General features: G+C 39.6%; 1 protein-coding gene across 1 annotated transcript; it reads right to left on the reverse strand.

Moving 5' to 3' along the window:
• Window positions 1-12,702: 12,702 nt before the first annotated feature.
• LOC146981263 (tumor necrosis factor-like) lies at window positions 12,703-13,987 on the reverse strand. Its single transcript, XM_085788147.1, has one exon. It carries the CDS (start codon window positions 13,902-13,904, stop codon window positions 13,419-13,421), a length of 486 nt encoding a protein of 161 aa, XP_085644273.1. The 5' UTR covers window positions 13,905-13,987; the 3' UTR covers window positions 12,703-13,418.
• Between the last annotated feature and the right edge of the window lie 7,106 nt (window positions 13,988-21,093).

The raw sequence follows: 21,093 nt of genomic DNA on the forward strand, positions 1-21,093 counted from the left end.
GGCAGCTTTATAGTATTTATCACCTCTTAAAGTAATAGACTGTCGCTGTTCAAATAGATGGATGGATGGATGGATGGATGGATAGATGGATGGATAGATAGATAGATAGATAGATAGATAGATAGATAGATAGATAGATAGATAGATAGATAGATAGATAGATAGATAGATAGATAGATAGATAGATAGATAGATAGATAGATAGATAGATAGATAGATAGATGGTGCCGGCTCATAGAACAACCATGTGGTGTGCACATTAAAACACTGGATCCAGATATCAGTTCAGTCCTTTATTTTGGTAACTGAACAATGATGAACGCAGATCAAGAAAATGTGAATAAAATGGCCGTAGCCAGCTATGAGGTCACCGAGGTCCGGACCTCGGTAAAAATTTCAGCGAGAAAAAACTTGAAGAAGCCACAGCCTAAATAGCATGATAACCATATTGGTCATCTTTTATTTTGAAATGACACACGGGAAGTTGATGTATCGGTAGAATGCAGAAAACTTGAATTGAGATGACAGGCGCCTTGGTTAAAACGTGTGTATGTGTGTGTGTGCATGGGGGTGCCGGTGTTGAGATCCTTTATCCACTAATGGAGAAACCTTAGAACAGTAGTGGTGAAAAGAAAGAAATCCGGAAGGGGCAAATACTTTTTCACTGCACTTTATTTAATGGAGAGGGAACAATAGGCTACCTGATGTTCTCAGCTATAAACGGTAGGTTAATAAAAGGCTGAAAACCACAGGACATTTCCTGCTAGTCAGCGGTATAAAGCTCAAATCGGTCTATAATAATAATAATAAACTGCCCCATGTGTTCAGGCTAATAGTCCTCACTGCAGGCGACCCCAGTTCAAATCCCGCGCTGAGCGGCCCTATCCTGCGTGTCATTCCCTCCCATTTCCTGCCTTTCTCAACTATCCTGTAACCCCACCCCCAGTCTATTTTATATAATTGTGGGTCATTTTGATGTAATGATGTACAGGTTGCTAACTACTAGCTAGAGGGGTCCAAAGTGAAGCATATTTTTTTGTCAATAATGTGAACATTTTCCACATGTTCACATACCGCCCACCACCCCCTCCGGACCTCACCAATTTCAAAACCCTGGCTACGGCCCTGGTTTTGAATGTGAAAGCCCTGTCAATTAAGTATTTTTTTTCTCAGGGCTTGAGGCAGCGGATAATCTAAGGTTCTTCCTTCAAGTTTCTTGGTCTGTTGCCTCACTGTACGAAGCTCAAGTTGCTCAGGCTCTCCCTCCAAGCCCAGATATTCTGCTGTAGGTAACAACATTGTGCACTCCGATCCATCATCTAAGATGGCATAGGTATCAAAGGTTTTGTCCTTGTTAGATAGTCACACTTTAACAACTTTGGGCCTTTCTCAAACGAAATCTGGTGTTTGTCTCGCGCGCTCTCTTTTTTCACACTCCCTCACTTGCCCTCGTATCGATCTGCATAGACTTGACAAAAACAGACGCTCTGACACCATGAAAATGAAACACTATAATTCCTGTGACAACTGGCCAAGGTAGTCCAGGTCAGTCCCACGTGTCAATCACAGGCTACAGAGGTTCAGGGAAACGCGTAGGCACGTGTATTACTGTAATATTATCATTGATGACGTATGACACGCATTGCCAGGAAAGGTCCGATCTGTCTGTTTAGACTGCAGACGTATTGGCAGATATCCTATTTGTATCTGATTTATTTCCACATATAACGGGGGCCTGAATCTGATCTGACAATATCCGATTCCATGCGTATGTGACAGTTGACGGGTCCTGTCACTATGCCTCCAATTGATCATGCGCCCTGGCTACTTGGCCAAAGGGATGTCCCTTTGGGTGACTGGCAAGCGCGTGTGACTCTTACCCGGAAGGTGTGGGTTCAATCCCCGCCCGGGATTTGTCCCGTTTACACGTTCTGAGCCACTTGAGAGGAAAAAATCGGAATTGGGCCACTTGAACCATGCAGTGTAAAGACAGCCTTACTTGAGCCACTTCCAGATTCAGGAGGCTGTAATACAGGTGCCGCTCTGGCCTGTGGTTGTTGGGGAGGCCTGCCATAAAGTAAAGTCTGTAGATATCTTGGAGGCATTCTCTCCCACTGTGGCCTTTCTCCTTGCTCTCTCCCATCATGTTGCTGAACGGGTCATGGGTCCATTTTCCAGCATGGGTGGGAGCATGGCATCCGGCTCGAAGGACCATGAAAAAACTATGATGTGTGATGTCCAAAAAGAGTGTTAAATGACTTTGAATGTGCTATTGGCCGTCTGTGTTCTTTTTGGAATTAATGACAATCTGCCTATATGGGAAAACAACAAAATGCGAAAAAAAAATATAAAAAGCTGCTCCTATGAAAAGGCTATCATATTTTAATTTACTTATATTGACCCTAAAAACAATTTAGTATAGGTAAGGTTTTGCCCACTCAAGTGATACCGGTATCTGGTCTGGCCCAAGGACTAATAAACGTTTAGTTTGTTTAATAGCTATGTCAAATATGAATAAAACCAAATCATGGCTGTTTTTATATTTCATTTTCAGCCCAACTGCACTTTAATAAAATGAATAAATAAAAATAATTATTAAAAAAAGAAACACTGAACATCGTTTCTCAAAGGTTAATATTAAAAGAAAGTGATGTTGGATTCAAAATGAAGGGATGACTGCATTCTTATTATGGCCTCAGCATTGTTATTTTTATTCCAGAAAATGTCCTTTTCCTCTTTTCTCCCTTGCTGACATGGTGACTCATAGTATCGGAGCTCCATTGATGATGGCTTTTTACTAGTTGTCAGGCACAAGCTCAACTCAGAGTTAACCTACTGAGAGTCGACTGAACTAACTCAGATCAGCTGTTCTGAAACTGAAAACTCAGAGTTTCACTTCACAGAGTATGTCAACACAGAGTTCAGGGTTAGGCTCAGAGTTTGAACTTAGTGAGATGGCAAGAAATCATGTGATGAAGTATCTTAGTGAAATCTGCTTTACCAGAGGAAACTGCTCCTTAAAAAAAGATAGGAGATAATTGGTTGAATTAGGGGGATTAGTTTCCATTGGAATTTCATCCATCATTATTTTATCTATGAATCCTGTTGAAATAATAGCAGCGGTAGACCAGTTTTTGAGTTGCCCTATGGCTCTGCAAGAGAACGAAAGCACTGAGACTGTGCTAGTCAGTGACTAATGGTCTTTCAAGGACTGCTGACTCCGAGGTGACTATGCACTTATATTTCTAAACTTGTCCACAACCTTTGCCACAAGTGATCACAACCTTCTCATGAGCACATTGCAACACTGGATATGGTTATAGCTTGAGGTGGTTGACATCCTGTTGTCTAACCTCTACCTTTAGGGAAGCCCCAGAGCTCAATTTTGGGACCAGTTCCTTTTTTCTTTCTATATTGTTTAAAACATGTTTTATGCATAGCCCATTGAGATGAACAACCAGTTTGTTTTCAAGGGAATGCTAAATAAAACACAAAGCACACAAAACGGATACAGTCACAGTAACTGGCATAACTTAGAGACAGATACAGATGCCAATGATGTCATTTCCTAAAAAGGAAAGCACATTATTGACTTCAAATAGAGCAGAGTGAAACCAAGTCAACTTGAACATGTTCTTAGGCAGGAAGTTGTTGGTAGTTCCTTGTGTTTTCTTTATAGTGAAAGAAAAAAAAGATGTGCATGTGTTTGATTATAAAGCAGATTGAGGTTCTACATCACACACTGTGATGCACTCATAATGGATAACAGCTACCAGAAGCCAAACATAATTACAGCACAGTGTCACAACTTAAATACAACAACTCAAAATTTCCTCTGGGAAATTTTGATAGGGCCACGGGAGCTACGGCCGGTTTTGCTCTTTCTGTCATTTCTGTCATCTCTGTCAACATGGGAATCAAACCCACGACCTTAAAGCAGAAGTAAGCGGAATGTTTGTGTTAATATAAGTCTTAAATAGTTATATCTTCCGACAGCAATCACTTATATAGAGTGTTTAGTCCGAAACACGGGTCTGTCAGTCACTCTGCTCTGCTGTAAGCCGAGGAGAAAACTTTCCTTGTATCCTACAACCTTTATCCAATGAGGAGAGAGAACGGCATAAAGGGGCGGTCCTCTCTGTGTGTGCAGCCAAAAATCATGTGTGTAGAATGTAAATTGTGTCCAGGAAGAGTGTGGAAAGAGAAAAATACAGATTTTTTTCTGGGCTCTCTCCCACTCTGACCGATGATGTCACGCACTCTAACACGAACATTCCGTGCAATACACACCCATTATAATCTCAAAATTTCTTAAAAAATGATCATGGTCATTGATCAGGGATTGATCAAAAACTATAATACCTATCAAAACGTGGATTAATACACTAATACACAAGACTTGTGTCTACTGTTTAAAGTTCAAATGAAGTCTCTAGGTGAAAGTATGCCTGAGCAGTAGACGTTTGAAAAACTCCAATGATTGTTCTTTTTCACTCACTCAAATTTTTCGCCAGTGCTCGGTGCGATTGCCCCGTGGCCCTAACTACTCGCAGCATTGAAAGGGTCACTGAATACAAATATTTGGATATCTGTTTGGATCAGAAAAGAAAAGGACATTCAAATTTCACATTGACAACCTTGCAAGTAAATTAAAACCAAAAATTGGACTTTAATACAGAAACAAAACAAACTGTCCACTGCTCTTTCATTAATCATTCAAATCTGGTTGCAAACATGCCTCTGCTTCTGCTCGATTTACTCCATTGGACTAAAGTAAGTCAGCACTCAAACCATTACTGATGACAGTTGCAGTAACCTAAGCATTACTGTATTAAAAGGTGGGATAGGCAACTTTATCCACCTGGAAAGATATTCACTAGTAGCCTACTTGTTTGTCTACCAAGTCTCAACAGGAAATTTCCCATCATATCTCATCAATTTGTTAAACTGGTTATACAGCAATGTATCAGTCTGTTCAAGTGAATACGCCATGTTCTTCAGACAAACACTAATTTTCGTTAAATGACTTATTGTTTCACCGCTGAAGAGCAATTTACAGCATACAGCTATATTCAGTACAATTGTTACCTTGGGTCAGTTTAAAACTATGATAAACAATTTCTCTACTTTTGAATGTAAATGCTGTTAATGGTGTTTGGTCTGTTGCTATGTTTTGTGTTGTTGCTTTTCTTTTCTTTTTTTGTCCTTTCCTCTGTGCTTTCGACATAATTGAAAATGACGGTCTGGCCTGAAGGGTTCCACAATATAATATAAGTCAAATGCATGATCAGAAAGCAGAGTTTAATTTTGAGCAGATGAAAACACTTTTAAGTATTTATTTGATTTTACGGGAAATCAAGCCACCCATCATGACCTTCCTGTAACTGTTTCCCAGCCACACCCTGTGCACCACCATCCAACCTGCAGCATTTCATTTCTCTGAGTGCAAACCTTGTATCTGCTTAATTTTTATGAGATCGCATCTAACAATGAGGTCAACCACACCCAACCATCCCACACTGGCACACAGACAAGCACATGTGAATTTTCTATTTCAACAACATGGGTGCAGGACAAGAACATAAAAATTGCTTAAACTAGCACTTGCGTTACACTGTGTGCAGAGATAGGGAACCTTGTGTTTGTTGCTTGTCTACTGTTTTATCCAAGTGAATCACTTTTGCTCGATAAGTGTAATATTTTATGCCTGACTGGCTTATTACCTCAGTACCTCGAGCACTTAACTTGAAGTATGCCGACTAAGAAAAGATTAACTGAACTGTTGTAGTTCAGATTTCACAACTGTTTCACTTCCTCGTGCCTTTGTCGTGACTTGTGAAGTAACAGTGAAGTGATTTGCTATGATTGAGGAGGTCTTGTCTGACTCTTTTGGGCCAAGATTTCGATTTTCATTAAAAGTGTGCAGTTCAGTGGAAACATGAGCTTCATGTTGTTGTCTTTTTCAAAGCTCAATAGAGAGCAACATACCAAGCATGTCATGAACTGTATTGAGACATTGCAGCTGTTTATCATTTCATCGTGAGTCAGCAGCGCCCATGTAATTCAGGAAGCCAGATGAACTCTGGCACATTTACATATATCATATATGTTGATTGATGTGCACTGTCCCTGCTCAATAAATAAATAAATGAAATATGAAGGAACCCTTCCACCAGCAACAACCCAAAAGCAATAGTCTGCTCAGTTTAAAAAAATACTGTAAGCTTGAAAGCAGTCATGAAGTGATTATAGCTTTACACCATTGTGGAGGACAAAAACTAGAGTTGAATGATGTTGGATGATGCTTCCTGAGTCCTCTTCCCCTGTGCTCCTCACCCTGGACACCAACACCCGCACCTCCATCTATCAGTCGGACAAACTCCTAAGGTTTGCAGACACACCCCACTGATACAATAGGTCTCATGTCTGGTTGGGAAGGGACATTGACCAGATCAGGTGACCAGGTGCAAGGCAGAGGATCCTGGAGCACTAAATACAGCAGGGATGACTGTATCACCCCATCATCACACAAGATCTCAGCTGAATATTAGCTCCCTCATCAAGAAAGCTGCAGGACCTGCACTTATCCAGAGCTTCTACACCTCCAGGAGAGCAAGAAAGATTGTAACCTGTTCTGGGATATGCCCATCTGACAGGATGCTAAGTAAGTAAGTAAATTTAATTTACTGTATATAGCACATTTCATAGATAAAATCACAAAGTGCTTCACAACAAATATGAAATGCAATAAAATACAGAGATCACAACAAAATACACAACGGCACAAATAGAGGTAACTTCACAGAGGCCCCAGAACATCAACATCAGTAGAAAGCCTGTCTAAAAAGATCTCTCTTAAAACCTTCTGTGGACTGATGCTGCGTAAGGTCAATGGTAGTGCATTCCAAAGGCGAGGGGCACTGGCCTGGAAAAAGCAATCACCTCGTGTTTTAAAACGGGTGCGGGGGACCATCAAGAGTCCGATGACCTTAGTGAACGTGAAGGGGAATAGGGTCTCAGTAGCTCAGTCATGTACGAGGGAGCTTGATCATGAAGGGTTCTAAAAGCAAGTACCGGGGCGGTATTTAGCTCAGTTGGGAGAGCACCCGCCCCATGTGTCATCCCCCCCCTCTCTGCCTCCCATTTCCCATCTCTCTCTACTCTCCTGTCCATTAAAGGTGAAAAAGCCCCAAAAATATACTTTCAAAAAAAGCAAGTAGCTACTAGAATCTTAAAATGAATCCTAAAATTAACTGGTAACCAATGTAGGGAATATAAAGTTGGGGTGATATGATCCCTTTTCTTAGATCCAGTTACAAGATGAAACGAAGGCATGAATTATCATTTCCATTTCAGGTCTTGAAATCATGAACCTCAGTTCATCTATATTCCGCAGATGATAAAAGCAGTTCTTCACCAACTGTTTACAGTGGTGGTCCACGGACATGTTCTTGTCAAACACAACACCTAGGTTATGTAAACTGGATTAGACCTAACTGACCTAAATGCTGCTTTATGGGGGGAATGGCACTATCTGGGGCAATAATCAGTGTTTCAGTTGAAGAAGGTTGTCATTTAGCCATTTTTTGATAGCAGTCAAACAGGCAATTAAGTTGTCTAATTTATGTAACTCGGTCTGCTTGAAAGAGCAGTAGAGCTGAACATCATTAGCATATGGACGATAAGAGACATCACTGAACTCACTGATAATCTGTCCAAGAGGGGTCATGTAAAGCAAAAAGAGAAAAGGGCCCAGGACTGATCCCTGTGGGACCCCACAGGCTAGCCCTGTCGGGTCAGATAACTGATTGACATGGACCAAAAAACTCCTGTCAGTCAGATAGGACCTGAACCAATTCAAAACAGTACGAGTAATCCCAAAAGTGTCTCTGAGTCTATTTAGTAAGACTTTATGGTCCACCGATCTAACAGTACCAGGACTGTATATTGACCAGAGTCTGCTGCCATCGGGACATCACTTGAAACTCTAATTAAGGCTGTCTCAGTGGAGTGTTTTTTCCTGAAACCTGATTGGAAGGTGTCAAATATAGAATTTGCATCAATAAAGGCAGTTAATTGTTCGGCTACTACCTTTTCCAGAATTTTGGCCAGAAACGGGAGCTTTGAAATTGGCCTATAATTTTTCAGATCAGCAGGATCCAAGTTTGATTTCTTTTCTTTAGGTTCCACTGCTGCTTGTTTAAAGAAATCTGGGACAACACCAGTTTGGAGAGTGATTTATAATCTCTACAATGCAGGGGCCAGTGGAGCCAAAATGTTAAAGGAACAGTGATATCGGGTATGTCCAGAGGGCTAGAGAACGGAGTCATGGTGGCAAGGATCGCACTAATGTCTGACAGTGTGACCAAAGAAAACCAGGACCAGTTGCTGAATAGTAGTAATAAGCAGTTCTTGCTGTCTTTAGCGTATTGTTTAAAGCTGATCTCAGATCCTTGAGGTACAGCCTGTGGACCTCAAGCTTTGATGCTTTCCACAGCCGCTCTGCCTTGTGGCAGCTTCTCCTATGATTTTGAATCTCTTCATTTATCCAAGGGCAGGGCTTCCTTGAGAGAGGTAGAGAGATGCTAGCCTTCACTAAGGCCATTATCATTGACAACAAGTCTGAGTTGCATTACATTGATTCTGGAGTATTTGAGTGGACAACCATTGTTTGGGATTTGCATCTGTGCTTTGCGATACAACTTGTTCCAATAACAAATAAATTGCCTTGCCTTGCCAATAAAACTTGTTAGAATAAAAGCCAACATTATTCTGCAAAGAAGTACTGAACATCCTGATGATCCTGAAGTTGGCCTACGTGACCATTTGAAAAAGCTTAATAAAAAGCCAGGACTCACACAGCAAAATAAGACCAAAAAAAATGCAATATGTGATTCATGTTGGTGACTAAGGCAGTGTCTGCCCAGGAACATTGGGTGGACATCGGACAACCCATGACATATTGTGACAATGTTATGACTGCAACAGGGTTGGGAGCGACCAGTGACTATAGCAACAATGGAGGTGAAGATTATAGAGACTATTCTGTTATTAAAGGTTACATAATTAATAATTTAGTTGTAATTTAATGCACATATGACAGAAACCATGAGAGAAATAACTATTTTTATGTCAGTACATATATATAATATATTTTTTATAAATGGTCTTTTTGTTTTATTTTGGTTGGTTTGTTTTAGCCATTCCTTTTATAGTATATTTTAAACCAATATTTTTGTAACTGTAGCTACATTCAAGACAATTTATGATTAAAGCAGAAGTAAGCGGAATGTTTGTGTTAATATAAGTCTTAAATAGTGAAGTTATCTTCCGACAGCAATCACTTATATAGAGTGTTTGGTCCGAAACACGGGTCTGTCAGTCACTCTGCTCTGCTGTAAGCCGAGGAGAAAACTTTCCTTGTATCCTACAACCTTTATCCAATGAGGAGAGAGAACGGCATAAAGGGGCGGTCCTCTCTGTGTGTGCAGCCAAGGGATGCACGTGCCGTGCATGTGGTGACTAGAGCACTGGAAAAGAGAGTAACGACACGCATTGGTTCAATGGAAGCGCCTCCTGATGGTGGAATATGGGTATTGCAAAAGCGCCCAAGAACTGACATCTCTGCATTGTTGGTGAATGAGCAAGTGTGGTATTTTCAATAATTTAAGGACATTTATAGATCACCCACGTTAATAGCATCATTGAGGACCCTTTACAGATAAACATTAACACATAGGCGAGTAAAAAAAAAAACAGTTGTCTACATTAATGTTTCAATCTACATTTTGTAATAAACAAATTATAAGTATAATTTGATATGACCAAGACACCTAAAAACAAAAACACGGCTGTTTTCATCAATTTACAAGCAAGTGGGCAACACACACACACACTACATTGGAGTGAATGGGTTTTCTGGGCGCTTTTGCAATACCCATATCCTGCCACTCGGGGCGCAAAACCCTTACCACGGGAGTCAATGGTGGTGTCGTTACTCTCTTTTCCAGTGCTCCAGTGGTGACGTAGGGACGAGGGCGGGGACTGCTAACTCCATCCGCTGACAGGAAGTTAGCCAAAACGACCGGATTACTGGGGCGGTGCGTGGCGCAGTGGTTAGAGCGGCCGCCCCATGTAGAGGCTACAGTCCTCAACGCAGGCGTCCCTGGTTCGAGTCCCGTGTTGGGCAGATCTTTCCTGCATGTCATTCCCCCTCTCTCTGCCTCCCCCTTTCCTGTCTATCTCACTGTGCTATCAAATAAAGGCAAAAAAGCCAAAAAAATATACTTTAAAAAAAAAAAACGACCGGATTACTTCTGCTTTAATAAAATATACTGTCTATTGTGAAAGGGTGGACGTGCACATTCAGTTTCTGTAATTCCATCTGCTGTTAGTGTTTTTTATTGTGTGCTATATTTGACTAAATGTTTCTGTTGGAAGATCTGTTGGCAGACTTGGTGTGGGCTATTGTGTTAATGAATTCTGAGATTTTGTGCTGGTGTTTATTTTACAATGTGTGATTTTGAGCATTAAATGAACTGTTTTGGAAGTTATGTGTTGTGCATTAACAGTTTCGAAAAAGGATAGTGATCGTAAAAAAAACTTAATAAAGCGCCTAGACTTGCTGTATAATCAAACGACACATGGGCGTCTGCCTTTATAATATGTGGAACCTTTATTTTTTTTTTAAGAAATACAGAACAAAACACAGACACGCAAATTTAAAAAACTGTGATCATTTAATTTTAGTTAGGAATAACTGACAGCACCAATTCAAAAGTAGGCTACAACGTTCCCAAGCAATTAATTAAATTATCATATAAAGAAAAAAAAAAACAGACAAAAGAAAAATCCTCAGCCTTGATAAATAGTTTTATATACGCATATATATTATATGTATTATATAAGCACACAGAAGAAAAGAGCCGTATTTCCTGAAAAAAGTCAAATTCATTCACACTCAAATTTAGCGTTATAATAATCCCTGTGTGGCAACATTTTTGTGGCAGCATAATTTCCTGCAGCATCTCAAGTGTGACACAAAATCAGCACAGAGCAATTTACCAATGCGATGGTCAATTTCAATTCGCAAGTTTCACAGCTTGGTTTGGAAGAGTTGGACCTTAAAAACAGTATAAGTTTGTGACTTGGCATGTTGGTAAACCCTGTTTTGCCTCTTTTTTGGGGGGGCAATTATTTTTCCCTTGATCAAACACCACAAAAATGTAACCATGGCAACAGCACCATATATGGGTGTGGGCTGGGTTCACGTTCTGCCGGTAACTGTTTACAACTCGTCCCTTATCAAACAGACAGCTCACTCTAGCAACACAGAAATGAACAAACACAGCTATTGAGCCTTTTATGGCTCAGGGATTACAGAGATTTACACATAGGATACTTCTTCTGGACTAGTAATTCGAATTCCAAACAAGATATGAACTTGTTCTCTTACTGCACTGAATAGGGGAGACCGGGGTTGGTTGGCTACAGGGGTTGGTTGGCACACCCCTGTTTTCTGGCCTCCTGTTGGTCACAGACTCACAAATGTGACATCAAAATGATCATCTGTTTGAGCTGCACTTATCTAGTTTGTTAAAACATCTGAAAATGACTCACTTTTTTGCTGAGGGCAAAATATCAGTTTTTTAGTACCAAAAGTAAAAAATTGCCCCCTGCACTTAAAGTGATATAAAATTGGTTTGGATAAAGATATTGGAAACGTGTTACTTCCAGTTTGTAGAGATAGAAGTCAGCTTCAATTTGATATGAAACTTGAAAGTCTTTGATGAGTGATGTTACCTGGGCAACATCATATATTCACAAAAGTGGGTTTGTTTTGGTCGGGGTTGGTTGGCACACTCATGTCGGGGTTGGTTGGCACACACAAACCAACCCCAAAATGCAGTATACATATATTAAATGTGATTAAACATAATTTCATACAATTCAGTGCACTGAGTGCAAGAAATGGGCACATGACTTATGCAGTGAAATGGGCTACAAAGCCTGTATATGCCAATACTGTAATTCCAGTGATTCTATATAGGCCTTAATGTAAATAATCTGCATCCACCTCACACAGCAAATCTAAAACACAGTGAGATGGGAAGAAATAAAAATACAAAGAGGTGATATGCTATATTTAAGAATAAATTCTATGTTCATTGAATATTTTCTCTTAAAAAAAAAAGCTCAAATCATTTACTGTTTGATGTTCTGTTTTCGTGTTATCTTGTTCGTCGCCTTAAATGCTTAAACGCCTAAATGTTTTAGTGTTATACATGCAAATATATGCATGCATATACATGCTATCTTCTTAAATTTTAATATATTATAATTAAATTTCCAATTTATTATTATATTGGTTGCTTCATCCATTCATTTTTACAATGTGCCAACCAACCCCATGAAGTGTGCCAACCAACCCCTTGTCGGGGCTGGTTGGCACAAGTGCGCAGCATGATTTTATTCATAAATAAATTGATTTTAGAATATAACTGTGGACATGGAAATGTGTTTAGTTAAAGCTGACACCTTAACCTTTCATTTAATGCTGCTTTGAATATTCTCACATAAATGATGCCAGAGTGCTATGGCAAAGAGTGAAAAGTGTGCCAACCAACCCCGGTCTCCCCTACATTCAGATGCTTGTGGGATTTAATATATACATACATATATACTGTAATATGTAAAATAACCACTTACTTGACTGACTCAAGTGCAGTCAAGGGTGCCTTGACTTTGTCATCTGCCCAAATCAATCTGTTTATGTTCCTTCACACACTGTCTACTTTTTACAGATTATTGAAATCCTGCCATTTATGCTTTGAATTTGGTCCAGTTTTATCTCTTGTTATAACAGGCCTGTGATACACTGATTTTTCCAATTGTTTTTCTTCGCTGCTTTGACGTAATTGGTCCTGTGCCAGGGGATGACAACTGCAGTTGTTTTTCATCATCTCAGTAAAATGTATTTTGTCAGAGAGAGGAGCCAACAGACCTGTTACCATTTACACTGATAGCAACTGGAAAGTCACATGAGTGGAAAGAGTCAGGTCATGCCTGCCACAGAAGATGAAAACAATAGACCTGAAAGTTTTTTAACTGGCTCTATATAACTAAATACCTGCCGTGGCTCTGAGAACAGTGCAATGCACAATAATCTTGTGCATTATTTCGACAGCACAAGATTACATGTTCAAATTACCCATAACATGGAATGTTCTGACTACTTTTTGATAACAGCTGATTAATGCTTATGTTAGCAATGTTTTTGGAAAATAGACAAGGCCTCTGTGTATAGTGTATCATAGAAAATCAAAGTTGAATAGCTTCTTGCTGTTGCAGATCTACACAGGTTTTGTCCCATTAGTTTTCATGGAATAGAGGACTCATACAGTAAACTTCAGGGTGGATTAAGTTGACTGTATCTGTGTGTCATCATGCTTACTGAGGATATAGACACCAACAAATGCCAGCTTTTCATCACTAGAAATAAGTTCAGGGTGCGTTGAAGTCACACGCAGTATGCTGTTGGCCTTTAGGTTGTACGACCCAGCTGTATAGAGGGATTTACTCCAGTAACCCGTGCCGCTCACCATTTCTTCTGCTGACAACAGAGAGCTGTCCGAATCATAAGCATCTGAGACAGAATGCACAGTGTATTTGAGAAATACATTTTCTTTACAGTTATCTGAGCAGCTATTAATGTAGGTGATCTGCAGGAAGATTCTGTAGAGACCACTTATTGGCACTGTAATGTTCCCACTGGAGTAGCTGAAACCACCTTGGCGATGTATGTGTCCAATACTACTTTCCCACAGAAGGTATTGCCCATTAGTCTTCTGATATGGAGCTGAGGCTAAAAGCAGAGAAGCCAGAATAAGGTTGATTAGATCCATGGTTAAGCATGATTAATAGCAAATGATCACATTTTTTTATTTGTTCAAAATGTACTGTAAAAGGATACTTTTATTAGAGAGATGTTAAAGCATCTACAACTGCCATTTTGTGTAAATTTTACCGCCCCCTGTGGACAAAAGTGGTAGTGTTTTGCCAGAATGAAGACTTCATTTCCCATGAGCTCTAGTGCGTATTGTTGTAAAGACCATAGACATATAAAGAGTAGACGCCGCATCGAACGCCGCCATCTTGGACCGGTCGCCCGCTCCACTCAGTGTAATCTGTTAGGTAGGTGCAATTAAAGCAGAAGTAAGTGATATATTTGTGTTAATATAAGTCTTAAATAGTTATATCTTCCGACAGCAATCACTTACATAGAGTGTTTGGACTGAAACACGGGTCTGTCAGTCACTCTGCTCTGCTCTGAGCCGAAGAGAAAACATTTATCGTATCCTACAGTTTTTATCCAATGAGGAGAGAGAACGGCATGCAGGGCTGTGTGTGCAGCCAAGGGACGCCGTGAATGTGGCGACGTAGGGACGAGGACTGTTATGGTGCGTTCAAGGAAACTCGTATTTTTCCGACCGTGAAGTGGTACCAGTTCGATCTGGTACGAGTTCACCGGTCGGAAGTTACGAGTGGCCGTTATAGTGACTTTCACCGGTAAAACAGGTCGGAAAAACACGAGTGGGTTGCCTGAAACGCTACAAAGTCGTAAATTGTGACTTGAAGCTGTAATTTACGATTTCAAAAGCCTGCCTGGAACGCAGCATTAGCGAAAACGACCGGACCACTTAGACTTCTGCTTTAAGTGTCAGTGCATTTAATCAATAACTTACTAAACATTATCCCGCCTATTACACGGCTTACGAGTGAAATAATTAATTTGAAACATAATGTTGATCAAAATACGACTTTTACCGATTTATAAATTTGATCGTTTAGCACATCTGCATGTCTGGTCTCTTCTCCGCTGTGTTACTGAGCCTCCTCCCATTTGTTTTCAACAAAGCCTTTCATAATCAATCACTGGATCGATGGATTATCACATACATGTTACTATGTGTGTTGCTATTTGTGTAGTCTTATCTGTCATAAACAAGATATTATAGGTTTATGGGGAGTGTTTAGTGTCGCGGACTACAGAGGCTCTGATCAGCAGGTTTGGTTTCCAGCCTCCACTCTCCCTGTAACAGGTTACAAGTCATTTATCTAACATCACAATTAGTCCGAAGCTTTTTACTGAAGGTAAAAATGAAACATAAGTTAAATATCCTGCATAGTTTCTCTTTTCTGTGCTGTGCTGATCAGAGCGGCGTCCCTAGCAACGATGTGTTACACTTGACGACCGGTCATTATCATGGATGTAATAGATCCATGGTCATTATACAGAAATAACAGGCCGTAGAGAGCAGCAATTGATCAGAGAGCAGCATTCCTGTAATGAATAAATAGAGATAAAAGCTATATATCAGAGAAAAGGAAAATATAAACCAGAAAATCAATTCATATCAGGTCAGAGAGAGCGAGAGAGAGGGGGAGGGACAGAAGGAGAGAGAATAAATAAATAAATATTTGATTTACAAAATACAACCAATGGTAATGTTCAATCTTATAAGTAATCCCCAGAGCCAGCTGTTTTCCATGGTCTGCTGATTAGAACAGAAATAATATGCTGCATAGTGCTCTGCATCCTGTTACTTCTGCTGCTCAACTGAGTAGAATGACCGGTTCAAGATGGCGGCCGCATTTCTCGCGGCATCTATTCTTTATATGTCTATGGTAAAGACGCTTATCTGGATCGTGCATGTCGTCTCTGGTCTGAGTGACGTAAATTGTTTCATTGGATAATTATCGTTATCGATCAATATGAATTTTTTTTTCTATATCGTCCAGCCCTACTCCTGAAGGTATTTACGCTATTTAGAAATAGCTTATCTTCCCACTGATGACCTTATTTACTGTTGTAGGTCAAACAGAGACATCAGCAGAAACAAGAGACTTTTGCATATCCCGTTAAAAGTTCTTTGTAGTTGTTTTAAATAACGGACAAACAATGACAAATATTGTCCAGATACCCTCATAGGCACTGCTTTGGACATAGAAAATTTGCCAGCAGAGTCGGTTTAGCTTGCTGATGGACACTAAAATCATCAGAGTCACTTCTACTGTGAAACTAATAAAAATGAACCATGAGCCCCCACATAGTATATGTAGCAGAAAGACTGAGCAGCCATAATCTGTTGACATTAAAATAATCTAAGGCTGTCTCTTCTCATGATCTATGGCATGTGTGTTTTTATCAGAAATCCTAAATCACGTATTAAAGGCCACAGAGTCCCAATAATTTCATCACAGACAAAAAAAAAGGTAACAGGCAACACTTTATAATAAGTACACACAATTATGCATTAGTTAAGCGTTAATAAATACTGAATTCTTCATTTGTAAAGCATGAATACTCATTAGTATGTAGTTTATAAATATAGTGAGTGCTTAACTCTAACCCTATGAGTAAAACATTTTAACTGTGTTTTCATAAACTATTCATGCTTTATAAATGATGAATTCAGTATTTAATGCTAACCTCATGCTTAATAATGTGTACTTATTATAAAGTGTTACCAAAAAGGTTAGGTAAAAGTTAGTGTTGTTCTGTAAACAATTAAGTCTCTGAATTTGGTTTATTTAACAACTAGTTACGGTAAGTTATTGTGCAGGAGCAAGAATGGTGAATTGGATTTTCAGGAATGCTCATCATGACTCACAGCTGGTCAGATGGTGGGAAAGCAGCTCTTCTCAGTAACACATAAACAAACATAGTCAAAAACCAAAACTAAAACTTACCGTAACTAGTTTTTAACTTTTACCCAACCTTTTTGGTAACACTTTAAGCGATACGAGCAACAGCGACAAAAATAAAAGGTCCGGTGTGAACGCACCTTTACAGTCACTGCAACATACACAACTCAATAGTCTGATAGGAGAGAATAGCACAACCTTATTTTTGAGGGAACTTTGCACCTTACCTGTTAGCATTATGCTTGGATATTCCAAGTCTGTAGATTGCTGCTGCCTGGGGCGGATTTCTGCAAGAAAATTTTCAAAAGGGGTGTTTTACACATTGAAGAACGATTGATTTTACAGTTATTCAAGATGATCTGTAATCTCACTAATGAGTTAACAAGATATTTACCTGATGGTTGGCTGTCTTCCTGAAAGGAAGCAAACAATGTTTTAGGAACACTTGTAAATCAAAGAAACTAAAACAACACAGAGAAAATACAGAGCCTTCAATAATTTCAGAAACATTATGCAAATGTATAAAAAGGAAAACCTTAAGTGTCACTTTTGAGTGGTCAGACACTATAGCTCAGGTTCTTTCATCTCTTTTGATTGTTTCTAGGATGTTTCTATAACTTTATTGTATACTCAGCTAATTGGACGCAACGTGTAAAGACACACCTAATGATGACAGGTGATAATGCAGATCAGAATAGTCTCAGGAGTAGGTTTATTACCTTTAATTGTCGGTGCAAGCTGTTTTGAGATTGGCTGGGCAGAGACCCAAGCTGCTCAGCTAATGCAACGGAGGCTCATGGTATTTCTATGTTTCCCTCATCAAACAAAACAATCCTACAACTCCAAAACACTCTCATGGACAAGTTGTGACCTGCACATTCGCCACGCTATGAAATAATAACATATAATTGGGCTATGTAACATTACGACACATGAAGTAAATACTTGAAACTACTTTCCCTTTTGAGGTCACTCTGCCGAGCAGCTGTGTCGAGAATGTAGTTCTCGTGATGTTCAATTATTATTTCATAGCGTGGTGAATGTGCAGGTCACAACTTGTCCACGATAGTGTTTGAGTTGTTGGATTGTGTATTTGATGAGTTTGATAAGGGAAAGCCCAGAAATCCCACATGCTGTGCAGAGCTCACGTCTTCCCCCACAATCTCAAAACAGCTTGCACCGTCAATTAAGGGTAGCCTAATGACCCTACCCCTAGGGATTATGGCAATGGGCGAATTTGCCAAAATGTTGAAATATCCCTTTGATCTGTTACATCTGTTATAATCATTGAACTTGGAAGTAGAGAGTGGTCTCTGGCACAAGTGGAGAGCATTCAAAGGAGCTCCAGCAACACTTGTAATGGAAAAATATTTTAAACTGGTGGATGAAAAAAGAGTGCGAATTGAAACTGTAGTTTAGTAGGCTGTTTTGGTTTTGACCTTAGCCTCAGGCCACCAGGCTCTTCAGAGAGGAGAAGAGCCTGCTTCCGTTAACTCCGAAATTTGTCCGCATTCTGGTTCCAGTCTTCTAGCGGATCCGGAAATCACCAAATTCACCAAAGTAAAAGTGTTCACCAACATAAAACTAAATAGACAATAACTTGTAATACAATAAAAGCAAAAGGTTAACTTAATGGCTCAGGGATTTCATTGTAAATTATATTCCTTAAATTAAAAAGTTTCACCTCATTTTATTAGCTTGGTGCTTTTACTTTGACGGCCTGTCTCTTTCGCCCTGGTTCCGGTTGCTTACCAAAACAGCCAGTCAACGGCCCCAGACTATTTTGACCTAAACAAACAACCACAATATAGACCGGAACTGTAAACCATTTCTTACCAATCCTGCAGCCTTACATGCTAGCTTTGGCTTACCTTTTTTTCATTTTTTTTAGTTGCATAATTAAGTTACTTTTTTTTGCAATTATGAGAAAAGGCTTGTTGTTGAATGTAAGGGGCAGCATTTCACCAGGCGGCGCTCATCCTGTCTTTCATTGGGACTAAAGCATGGATGTAGGCTATTATATTAGAAAAAACGTGACCATGGTACAGTACATTAACCAAGCAACGACACAACTGAAAAATCCAGATGGCGTCTTCTGTCCCACCTTATAATAATAATAATAATAATAATAATAATATATAATTATACTATTAAAAAAAATCTGTTTTATTCTGCACCCCTCTAGACATTCTGTTGATGCATTACTTTTGAAAAATGTATTTGATGAAAAAGTTGTAGCTATAGCCTAACCTTTAAAACAAACTTCTTTTGTGGATGGGAATCATAATAGCCTACATCCATGATGGGAATCAGAGCTTTTTTTGTGCTAGGGACTCATATTAATTATTTTCTCTTTTTTTAAGTGCATTTTTGTAACACATGTAGATTTTAAGAACAAAAACGATCCATTAACCAACTGATCCAAATGTCTAGGCGCTAACTTAAGCGAACAACGTGGAATCTATTAGCTACTTTATAAACTTAAAAGGCACTTTCAGTTCTGGGAGTGCTGTTAAGCTTAACTCCTACTGGGTTGAGCAGGTGCCCCTGCCCTTGCTGCACCCGGTAGAAGGTGTGCCCATAGGCATGTCATTCTCTGCTCTCTCTACACCCACTTCCTGTCTATACTGCCCTGTAGCCTAAATGAAAGGCAAATAATAATGATAATGATAATAATGATATATAAATAATAAATCTTACATGGTTGTGCTGTGCTTCTTTGCCGCGTAATCCCAGTGCGACCAGTAAAATCACACCTGTGAAAAACTGTATCAGGACCACCACGATTAAAATGTGAACCATCCGCAGTAATCGCTTCTCTCTCTTATTTTGCAGACAGAGTCTTGCCTCGTCCATGGAGCAGTCGTATTCATCATCCATGCTGCTGGTTTTTCTTCACCCGAGGATCACCGTCCCCATTTATCAACGCGGTGTCGCCCACGTTGGGAAACAAAAAAATGCCCAAGTCACGATTTAACAAAGTTTTTCACCGAGTTTCGAGGACGTCAAATGCCAATTTCCTCTTTCTGTGGTGGCAGTGGGTCCAAAGACTGCAAAACGTCTAATCAGCAGGAACAATGTGCCTCTCGACGCTCTGCACACTTGGAGTCGAAGAATCCGTTTTTAAAATCACAGCAAGTGCCGACTTTACTGGCAGTGACAGCCCATGTCAGAGGGGGCGTAGGCCTACAGCCTCCAACGCAGACACAAACACAATGCGCGTTGTAAGGAGTGTAATCCGCCTAATAGGCTATGACATCAAACTGTCAACCTGATACACTTCCTGAAACTGACATTACCTGCAAACATTGATATTTGCCAAGATCATTATGCAATATTGATAGGCTAGTATTTAATCACACAGCATTATGATTTTCATCTATGAACTAAACCCTCTCCAATCAGGCTTTCACCACCAGGGAAAGTGCAATCACTCTCATGACAGATAAAAAACACATTGAGATTGTGAAGTGAAACTCACACAGAGTTAGGCTATTTATTTGTAATATAATCACACTGAAAATAAAATAACACCATTATCCCTTCAGAAACGATAAGCTTCTATCAAACTCCAATGTCTAAGATATATCACATAGCATTGTGATTTTCATCTAAGAACACACATCAGGCTTTCACCACCATTTGAATGATCTGATAAGCATGACATAGGCAAAAAACACATTGAGATTGTGAAGTGAAACTCACACAGAGTTAGGCTATTTATTTGTAATATAATCACACTGAAAATAAAATAATACCATTATCCCTTCAGAAACGATAAGCTTCTATCAAACTAACCTCGAATGTCTATCACTTACACTATTTGTTTTGAAAATGTGTCATTTAATGTCTCTGTATAAACCAATTTGCATTTTAAAGAGGTAACAATACATTGTCATTCATAATGCTGCCTTATCATTTTCACATTCATTCACAAGAGATTGGGAAATCCCTATTAAAAAACAAAACAAAACAGTGAAACAAGCAGATAGTCTTAGTTCTGCAAGTGGCCATATCATCATGACACATGGTCACATAGCATGAAATGAGGTGGTAATGACGAGTCTGTCTGCAGCTGCAAATGCAAACCTTGTACCTGCAGTGCACAGACTAAGTTGTTCATATGTATGAGCTGAGGCAGAATAATTAACATCTTCACCTTTAAATGTCTATTGCCTACTACGGTTTACCTTTGCCACTGTTGGAAAGTGAAGCATTAACCTCCAGGGCTGGAAAGTTAAGTCAGTTGTCAAAACAAAATCAAAATAATCAGTTGCGCTATATTTTGTGTGTGTGTGTGTGTGTGTGTGTGTGTGTGTGTGTGTGTGTGTGTGTGAGTGTATCATCTGAGGTTTTCAAGGTATGATTGGCTTCTTGTCTCCACAC

Source organism: Trachurus japonicus, chromosome 9 (genome assembly GCF_045865225.1).
Source record: "Trachurus japonicus isolate A0001 chromosome 9, Traja_1.0".
In the NCBI taxonomy this organism is placed as follows: Eukaryota; Metazoa; Chordata; class Actinopteri; order Carangiformes; family Carangidae; genus Trachurus; species Trachurus japonicus.